This window comes from Plectrocnemia conspersa, unplaced genomic scaffold (genome assembly GCF_051122295.1).
Source record: "Plectrocnemia conspersa isolate PC_06_02 unplaced genomic scaffold, ASM5112229v1 ptg000012l, whole genome shotgun sequence".
NCBI lineage: Eukaryota > Metazoa > Arthropoda > Insecta > Trichoptera > Polycentropodidae > Plectrocnemia > Plectrocnemia conspersa.
The window spans coordinates 20,903,966-20,914,812 of record NW_028277176.1 but is presented as its reverse complement, the minus strand read 5'-3'; the positions used below and the strand labels follow the sequence as shown (position 1 = coordinate 20,914,812).

The following is a 10,847-nucleotide window of genomic DNA, read 5'->3' as shown; positions in this document are numbered from 1 at the left end:
GATAATTCATGCTAATCGCTAATACATAAAATATGGAGATCAGTTATTTTAAATTGTCTTTTTAAATAAACTCCACAACAATACGTAGACTTATATTTTTTTCTTTGCTGCGGTAGAGTTCAACTAAAACTAAGCGAAAATTAATGAATTAGTATACAAAAATAAATAAAAAAAATACATGTCAGCTAAGTAGAATCTAAATATCATAATATATTATATTTTGACAATATGCTTGTCATATTTTTGTGATTTTAATACTATATTACTATAATATTTGATTATTTGATTCAGACGGATGAAGTATTAAATGATTTTTTCATTAATATAAGGATAGAGGAATCAAGCGAATCTGATATTTGTATAGCAATATGTGGTTAGTTAAACGTAAAAGAATCTGTTTTAGATCATTTTTATCGAATTGCAGATTTTTTAGAATAAAAATTCCCATTAATTTATTTTCAAGTGGTGAAACTTCAGAGTAATAGAAAATTGTAGACTTTCCCTATTATATATTACAACATTATAGATTCATTCTTTTACAAATAACTACATTTCTAGAGTTATTATTTTGCAACAAGTGCAATCAACAAAATGTTGGAATTCGATGAACGCCATGGTTAAATGATTACGATGTGTTATAAAAATACATTAATTAAATATACATGAAAAAATATATATTGTGAAGAAGATAGGGAGCAATACAATAAATAAAATATAACTGTTATTGGAACGCAATATGATTGTTGAATCTATTAAATTATGTACTACATTATTCATTACTAACAGCAACAAAAAATATGCTATTATTATAAACAAACCATGAAATATATAAGCAATATTTATTTATTTAAAAGAATACTATCACGCTTATGTCAGTTAGTTCAACACGCCGAGTTACTTAACCGTGAATTTAGCTGACACGATACGCGTTTTAATTGCTTCTAGATCAAAACGGGCCTGGATTACCTTTTTTCGTACTTAACGGTATACAATTACAATTTAAACGCATCGATTCACACGTTGACATTGATCGAATTCGAGAGATTTGCATTTTAATTCTCATAATTAGAAAGTCATATTTCGCATATGATTTTGAGTTTTTGTTCTAATATTACAGTAAAGATTTAAATAAGTATACTTTCTATAATATATGTTATTATTTTATCAATAATACAATTTCGTTAGTTTTTTTATTTATTTTAAATAGGTATAATATTACCTTCACCTAATAAAATAGAGCACCAAGACTTTGTAGGTAAACCAGATTACTTGCAATAAAAAATTCAAGAGCGTTATATTGACTTTGTTTCATGACCTTTCAAATTGACAAGGTCTTTATATTTATTTAGAAATGTGAAAGCAACGTTAGAAAATTATTCGTTAGTACCTTACATTAAAATAATACTTAACAAACTTTTAATTTATCTGATAATATTATTTTTTAACATGAGCTAGAAAGTCAATAGATATTTTTATATAAGTCTAAAATAATTCATCTTGCAAATGAAAGTGCGAATTCTATCTAGTCATTGATGGCCATGATCTGACATTGAACTTGTGGTCGTCATTCACATATTTTATACGTGTAAACGGTTCGCTCCGACGAACCGAAGAAAGTTTTGTTTTTAATTAATTTCACTAGCTATCGCTTACATATCCATGAATAAGGAAAAACGGTTTGAAAGTAAGAGTTAAGCATGCCATAGGAAGCGTTCTTGATTCTGTTCCAACAATTGATAAAATAAATCTGCATGTAATTTGGAAAATGATATCATCGCTTTAAATGAAAGTTCGATGATGAAAAAATAAAATAAAAATACGTGATAAGATACATTACAGTTACAGTTGCGTAAATGCATCATTGATCGCTCGTACGTGATAGGAAAATATATTCGATGAAAACATTTCAACTTTAAACAGTTATCTATTATAATAAATTTAACGACACAATGAACTTATGTATATGATAATTAAATATAACAAAAACATCAGTTGTTATTAATTAACTATTGTATAAACCTAGAATGCAATGCTCTGAAAATCTATTAATATCTAGTAAAACATGAGCTCTAAACCTAAATAATTCTAAACCATACAATACTTTCATTGCTGATCAAAAGATGTCGCCGCTTAATAACAAAAATAAAAAAGTAAAATAAATTTCAACATTTTATTATTCAATATATTTTTACGCATTTTGTTCATAACTAAACATTTAATTTTTACCTAAAGACATCGTTTTCGACTTATAATAAATTTAAATTATCGGTTATTACATGTACACGATAAATATATACGCTTCGGCGATAATAGGAAACTTACAAAAAAAAAATACATGACACATTTACAATTCAATAAAATTAGGAATGAATCGACGTTTTGTACTCGTAACTTAAAACAAAACGTCCATACAGTCGCGTTTGTTAGAAAAGTTTGAACTGACAGTTTATCACTACACGTAATATATGTTAACAATAAATATATACACACATAATTTAATTATAATTTACATTTTAATTGTGAATAATACAAAAATATTAATGCTAAATATTAAATTCACGACCCGTCCCAAGTTTATTTTATTATTATATATAAATAAAAATTTAAGTATCTCAAGTAGAATCGTACATGCAATTTTCACATATTTTCTAGCCTAAAATAATCGATCGGCGGAATCCAGTTCACGCTTCGATTTTTTAATATACAACATTGATTTTTATTTTAATACACCTTTCGTTTAAAGAAAACGATAGAGTAAGTACAGCGAGTTAAGTTATAAGTACGACGTTAACATGTCTTACATAGTTATTATTTTATTTTTTGAATTTAAATTACACAAGCTGATGCGTTTAAATTAAAGCTAAAGTTGTCAATTTGGTCACTGTTTAATTTAAAATTCACCGTTAGATGGCATTGTTATTGTACTATTTCGCTGGCGCTATCTATAATGGACCGTTTCTATTGGCAGGATTGTCTATTTCAGCTGTTCTGAAATGAAAATTTGTCAGTAGACCGTGACTTTAAAATTTGATAATATCGAGTTTATTTCGTGATTACTTCTCTTCGTTGTAATTCATAGACGTGAGGGATTTGTTGGCTGTTTCTGGCAGGAGCAGCACGCAGAAACCGCCGGCGATTCCCAGTCCTCCCATAATGATCAAAGGAAGCGACAAAGCGACGTCAACCTGGAAATTATGAAATAAAATTAGCCGAGAGGGACGGCGTCGACGTGCGATTTCGATGAAAAACTACTTGCCAAAGTCCACAAGTACGGTATGATGACGAGAGCTACCCCCGCAGACACTTGACTAGTTCCCACTCCCATGTTTCTCATCAACGTCGGGTACAATTCAGCGGTGAAGGTAGGCAACATACCGTTGGTAGCACCTATCGAAAACTTGCTGATCATCACCAGCGTACTCTTCACCCATTGTTTATCGGTCGTGCTGTCGGCGATGGCGATGGCGATGCAACCGAGTCCGGCGAACGCCAACGATAAGCATATCGGAAATTTCCTGCCCATTTTTAAAAGCACGGGTATGCTGAGAGCGATCGCGGGTATCTCCACGACTCCGGATAGGATCGAAGTCGTGTGCAGATCTCCGCCGAAATTGCTAATGTTCAACACCAATCCGTAGTAAACCACCGTGGTGGCGAACCATATGACGAACGCGCACAGTGTGATCTTTCTGATCGGTCCTCGCAGTAAATCTAACAGCGTCAAAGAATGCTCCTCGACCGTTGAAACTCCGCTAGGTTGTAAAATTTTGTCTAACGATTCCGGCATCTTTCTTCCATTGAACGCGACGGCTTCTCGAAGTATCTCTTTGACTTCCGGTATGCGCTTCATGTTGAGCAGCCAGTGCGGAGATTCTGGAACTATCCACCACAAGGATATGAGAAAGCCGCCGGGAATGGAGAGCGCTATTTGGAGGTGCCTCCAATCAGGGAGCGCTAACGAAGCGCACGAGACGATTATGTACGAAACCGGCAGGGGGAAAAAGTTGCAAACGCCGGCAGTGGCCCTCCAGTTGCCGCCGACCAGCTCGACGACGAGAACGAAGGCCGAAAAGACGACCGACACGGAGAAGAATCCCAAAGTGATCCTCAATATGAGATACAGCTCGTACCACGGACAGAAAGTGATGCATATTCCCAGTATGGTTTGCATTATGAGAGCTGCCATCAACGTCTTCTTCCTTCCGAGGTGGTCAGATATCATGCCGCTCACTACGCCTCCGATGGCAATGCCGCACAGGAACAGGACTTCCGCAATCGTGTTGAGGTAGCCGCGGTCGCAGACCAGCTGCCATTCTGAGATTATTGTTTTACCGATGACTGACGTGTCCCATTCCCAATGGGTGCAAGGAGCTAGATTCCCGATCGGCGGATCGAGACCCTGCATGATATCTTCGGTCGTAAAATTACTATAGTCTACGTCTATCATCGAACACGAGTTTTCGGGTTGACTGAAGTTGGCCCACACGTTTGGGTCCAAGGATGCGAGGTTTGCCGGTCGAGCGCACCAAAAATCCGTCGGAGCACCCTAAAAATGAAACAAGTTGGGTACATTATTATCTGTGTCATATATAAATTAATTTTTGTAGATATTATTAATATATTAATAATTTATCGTGTAGTAGAGGGTATGAAAGTAGTAATTAAAATGCTAAATTATAAATTAGATATGTCAAATGGTTGGTTTAATGGTATTAATTTAAAATTTAGTGCAAGCTAAACTTAACATAATTAAAAGAGGATGAAATAAATTAATACAAATATATATTGCAAAATCATGTGATGTATTTTAAATAGAAGACAATATAAATGAGAAAACTATAAAATATTTGTTTCATAAAACGAATTGTTTGTGCAGTACTGTTGGACAGATAAAGCGTGAGCGAGCTGTAGCGAATAAGGATCGCAATACCGGTAATACCGGTATTGGGACAAAAATTGATCTTCCGTACTACCAGTATTACAAAAAATACCGATTGTACAGTTTGTTTTTAAATCCGTACAACATTCGTACATATAACGATACCCATATTGCTTAAAAGCAGAAAGTAATTGTAGGGGATTAATCTAAGTAGTTTTATCGGGGTAGAATAGCAAAGTAGAATAATAACAATATCTCTTTTAATCCCAGTGGGCCGAAATATTGGTTCACCCTACCGAAACTGGCCGAAATTTCAGCATAAATTAAAAAATATTTTTTTTTATATAACAGAGAAATTGCCACGCCAGTCACTTTTTATGATAGGGATGGCTGGTGAAAACAAAAGCAGATATTGCATACACGAATTTTTTTTTACCATTTGTACATGTTTCACTAAGCATAGGTGTTATTATATTAGCAATAAGTAAATCGCAATAATTATATTTTAAAAAAAATTGCGTCAAATGTATGTTTTTGAAAAAAATGTATGTTTTTTCACTGGAAAATAATGCAATGTTTTTTCTTTTCTTTTACCAACTAAAGATAGGTTATAACTAGATGATATAATAAAAATAAGTTATAATTAAAAGTTGTTCACGGGTGTTTTTTTTATATCACACTTGATTTTTTAAGTAAATAAATATGAAAAATATATATTTTTATTGTTGTAAAAACTAAAAATTATTGCTTTTTATTACTTTACAACATTGAGAGTACAGAAAAAAATTCAATTTTTTTAAAACACACATAACATAATTGAGCATTCATGAGCTATTGTGGAGTAGGAACAACGTGTTTTATTGCATATAAGTCAAGCAGAGTATAATTTTCATCAGAATATTGAAAACATATGTAATAAAGTCTCTAATGCGCATCAAAATCGAGGAGCTCGAGGTAATTGTGTACTTTGTATAATCACCTTTGAGCATGCGTATCTTCCCTAGTTGCCAAATAATGCAGCTAAATCACTTCTAATAACAACGTTTCTCAGATACATGATGTAATATAAATATTATCGATTTTAATTTCCTACAGAATTCCAACAAGGGATATGATTCCACCGAGTCACCTCGAGTGGAAGGTATTTTTTCAAGATGTTGCTAGGGAATATACACAATCCGGATATTCAGGAAAAAAAATTATGTGCCACCTAATTACCAGCGGTTGTGTATTGTTTAAAGTACAGAATGAATGAATAGCACAGATATCCAGATAAACACAAATCCATAAGTATAGATTAGTTCTCATATTGTGGTATAGTCATTATTTTGTATAATATTATATAATATAATTGCTACTGTAAATATTTTGGTATATTATATTAGATTTTTTTGTAAATTAAAAAAATAATAATTTGGAAAATTAACTATCAAAATTATATATATTCAAAGAACGATCATGTATTTTGCATTTTACTCAAAATAAGGTAAATGTTTCTGTTATGGATTATATATACATTACACATGATGTAAGTCAGGGTCGGCGCGATAATCAAGGGCATTTCCATATTGGTGTAATTCTTTTTCTTATATCTATAAGACAAACGTTACTTACGATGTACGTCGGCGAGAATATATGGAACGTGCAAGGAAACGAACAGAGCGAGAGCAGGAAAGTCATCTTGAGCTGCCATTTTCCGTAGTTGCCGATGACTTCGGCGATGGGATCGCGTTCTTCCTCGGTCTTATCGTGGATCTTCATGCCTGAAAATAAAACGAAAGGAGGTTTAAAAGCGCGTATTATTTATATCGTACTGCCAATGTTATTGTCCTGAGGACGCCGAGCGATTCTCTCAGAGTGCAGTTGTATCGTTCGCGTTTCCGGATGTATCGTCATTTAACTGATGCACTCGCCGCTAAATGCATCCAGTTATTTATGACCAGCAGTGTTTAAACATTTTTTTTTTAATATTTATGTACGTGTTTAATTAGCTACGGATATAAAATAATGGTCACAGTCGTGAGCGAAATTTACAGCTAATGATTATACGTCGTTTAACAATCATAGATAATAAGTAACGTGGAAAGCTATTGCATATTTCTATCAATTAATACAACAAGTTAATTCATAATTATCCATATCTAACACAAAGGCATTCCGCAGCTAAACGTCCCTGAGTGACAAGATCGCATTTCGCTCGACGGGCGACGGTTGCATGTTATTATTGTGCAGAGTGAATGGTATCATCCGTCTTCATTAGCAATTTGCATATTTATAAAATAGAAAGCTATGTAATTTCGCAACACCAAAAGCGGTCGGGTTTTTTGTTGTCAATAACTCGATATTTGATCAGTTGCTACATTTCCGGATACGCTTACGATACAAAATTGTAATTAATTTAATCGAATATGAAGTACGCGTTAATGGGGCATATTTGATCATAAAAGACGCTTTTCCGGTGTCGCGTTTTGCAACTCGCAATCTACTAATACGGCCTTTCATTTTTGGCAAACATATGATCGATTTAGGAAATGGAAAAAGTGTAATTCAATATGATGAATGTCGCTATTAATCATAACGCAAATATAGTTTTAGTTCCCCGAGGGGTTAGACTAGATGGATCGTTAAATGCTTACGAAGAATTCACACCAATTTTGTTTTATTACCAAATAATATGTTACACTATTCGGAATAATTAAGTCGAAGGACAAATACTCGCTTTGAAACAGTTAGATTTGCACAAGTAGGCGGATACGTGAAGTTGAACTTAAGAGTACTAATTATGTCAGTGGTTAGAGATGGTGGTTAATTATTTATCGTTGTGACAAGGCGTAGCATAAACTTTTATTTATTTGTACTTATAAATTGTCAAAAAATTCGACATGCCTAGCCGAGCGCCCATCTCGCAGCAATAAGCTTTCGTGTGTTCAAGGAATAACAATTAGTCGAAAACATACACGTATGACGTCAATTTGAGCATTTACATGTCGAACTGCTTTGCATAGTTTTATTTTTCCGTTTCACCGGGAAAATCGATTGTGCCGGACGTTTCGAAACGCGTTTGTCTACGGACTATGAAACGGCCTATGTCTCTTTTCATTCAGCGAGAGATCAGCACGTGTGAAGCTGAATTTGTCATACGAACGACGATGATGAAATAGTTGCGTGAGTATTAACTAATTATTATTAATAATAAAAGTCTAAAAGTTTAGCGACTGCTAGGGAATCTAGTTCTAGGATTTCAAATATATCTTAAAAAAACAGAAAAATAAAAGGGACTAATCTATCGACGGCAGATAATAAGATACGCTCATAACCTATTCTTTTAAGAGATATCTTTACTGACAATATAATTTTGACTTATATTTTAGTCAAAAGATCTTAATGAAGATCAATTGAATTAGAAAATATTACACTATTGTTTTACTACAGAATTTAACGACAAGTATTTATAGAAAACGAATGAAAAACATATATCTATATTAATTATTAAGAGTGGTATAATATCTATATGGGTAGATCTTTTAATTTTAAAATGTTACCATATAATTAAGTCATATTATAAATAATATATAATAAATCCTAGGTTCAATAATTTTCCAGATATTTTACACATAAACAGCCATTTTACTTAGATAAATTGCGAAACTTTTTGTATATTTGATCGTTTAACTACATTTTTTACTTAACTCTTTGAGCGATATCGCCGTACTGAAGAATTAATAAATAAAAGATAATTTATTGTAAATTATTTCTACATGAAATAATACTAATTATTTAGAGAGTACGAATAAACATAACAAACAAATATTTTATATTAATTTTATAAAAAAATATTGAGAGCATCTGAATTGATATAAAAAAAATCAACAAAAGCCGAATAATATATTAAAAAAAATATGTGAATTAAATTAACAAAATTAAAAATAGAAAAGTGTTAAATTAAAATATTATAACCTATTTATACAAAAATGTAGTTAAATAAATCAAAGCAATAAAACGCTGAGAGTCACTGATTTTTTTTCTATAATTTACTATAAATGCAATATAAAATAATAAAAAATAAATAGCACCAGTAGTAATTATAGAAAAATACGTACAATCAACTCACTCCCAGATGTATACTAACAAATTAACATAACGTGATTTTTAAACGTATTTTAAGTATAAACTAGCAATAATTTAGTCGTAAAGCGTGAATTTTTACAAAAATAAAAAATCGAATTAAATAAATATGAACATTATTTCGCTACACGACGTGATATTTTTTGCTATTTCGTTTTTAAACTGCTATTTAATTTAATAAATCACTGAATAATTTTAGAAACATAGAGCTATTTTTAGAATGTATATTCCAAAACTGATTAAACAGAAAAAAGTATCTAAAATTTTCGCTTTATTAAAAAAAAATTCCTTTTTTTTTAAAAATAATTCAAGAACTAAGAAATATATAAATACAAGTGAGTGAATTTTTATTATACAATATAGTATAGATTTTTGTCTAAGGTTTCGAGGTTTTTTATTTTTTTCAATTCAAATTTTTGACTTTATTTACCATTTTCTTTTGGGTTTTTTAAATTACGAATATTTAATTTTTTAAATAGCTGCCATATTAAATCAAAAGCATTTTTTTTACACTTTTTGCCATTTACGTGAGTTTTTGAGGCACTTTTTTTGAGGTTGAAATTTTAATAACATTAATAAAAAAAATCGAAGAGAAAAAATAAAAAGATCAAAAACGTTCTAATATAATAGAAATTAAAATTTAATTTCAAATATAAATTTTCTTACAATTTTTGGTCTTTAAGGTGGGATAAAACGAAATTTGAACACACGATAATGCAATAGTTTTAATTATATCGATTATTTATTTTAAAGAATATCTTGCAAATATTTTGGGTGAGTTTGCTAAATAGGCTAATTTTGAAACAGGATGGATGCTAATCAAAAAATAAAATAAATAATTGCTCATGTTAAAAAAATTAAAAATAGGCAAATATGTTAAAAAATATATAATATATATTGATAGAAAAATATTTTTTTTTCATATAATTATATATTATAGAAAAAAAATTTGAATATACTTTTATATACAGATATCTTCATAATTCTTGCTGCCTTTGCCAGACGAAATTATTTATTACTTGAAATGACTACATAATTAGCAAAATGACTGAGAATAAATCTCTCATATTAGAATTAGAATATTTTCTTGATATTATTTTAAGAAATATAAAATCTTGTTGGAGTGTATTCAAAATATATTTTTAGATCCTAGTTAAATTTTGATAAATCTAGTCAAGAGTTTTATTACAATTTTTAATAATTGGGTGACAGTACTTGTGAAATATTAACCAGCACCATAAACCAGTGGTATACATTGAAGATCTGGGTAAAAATAAACCATATATAAATTTTGGTGTTTTTTAATTTTTACCGTCGCTTGGAGATCGGAAGTAGTGAGTATTAAATAATTATGATTTCGATCGATCATCATAGATTAGGTTTTTTCAGATATTTATAATCTCACAGATTAATAATCAATATAAAATTGAGCTAGGTTTTGCATAATGACATCAATGAATTGTAATAATTGTTTGTAGTTAATAACATATTTTCACTAATTTACAGACTGATTTCAGTCTGGTGTCTCACTACATACTTTGTGGTTGGTGATTGTGCTTACACACTTGTAACGCATTGAGCTAACGCCTGTCATGTTACAGCGGAAGACTTACAATAAATTAATAAATAAATATTGATACATGATCAATAAGTAAATAAACAAAAAAAAGTGTCACATTTTAGATGAAACCAAAATCTACTAATAAAAAAAATAATTTAATGGGAGTATTTTGCTTAATATACGATTTTTAGTAATAAAATAAAATTGTGAATTTTATTTTATTCTTTGAATTGTAAATATTTTTTTTGAAATGCGATAATATATGAAAAAGTATTTGTCAGC

General features: G+C 30.7%; 1 protein-coding gene across 4 annotated transcripts in view; it reads right to left on the bottom strand.

Annotated features, from left to right (window-relative positions):
- Window positions 1–2,156: 2,156 nt before the first annotated feature.
- The window catches only part of LOC148228576 (organic cation transporter protein-like), a 32,165-nt gene continuing 23,474 nt past the window's right edge, over window positions 2,157–10,847 (bottom strand). For 2 of the 4 annotated variants that reach the window (XM_088200264.1, XM_088200266.1), the window contains exons 2-5: window positions 6,494–6,642; window positions 3,257–4,546; window positions 3,058–3,185; window positions 2,157–2,988 (exon numbers count right to left, since the gene is read on the bottom strand). In XM_088200264.1, the coding sequence (XP_088056390.1) occupies window positions 2,943–2,988; window positions 3,058–3,185; window positions 3,257–4,546; window positions 6,494–6,642 (1,613 nt within the window). In that variant the 3' untranslated portion in view covers window positions 2,157–2,942. The remainder of the gene's footprint in view (window positions 2,989–3,057; window positions 3,186–3,256; window positions 4,547–6,493; window positions 6,643–10,847) is intronic. The other 2 variants (XM_088200265.1, XM_088200267.1) reach the window with 1 other exon arrangement.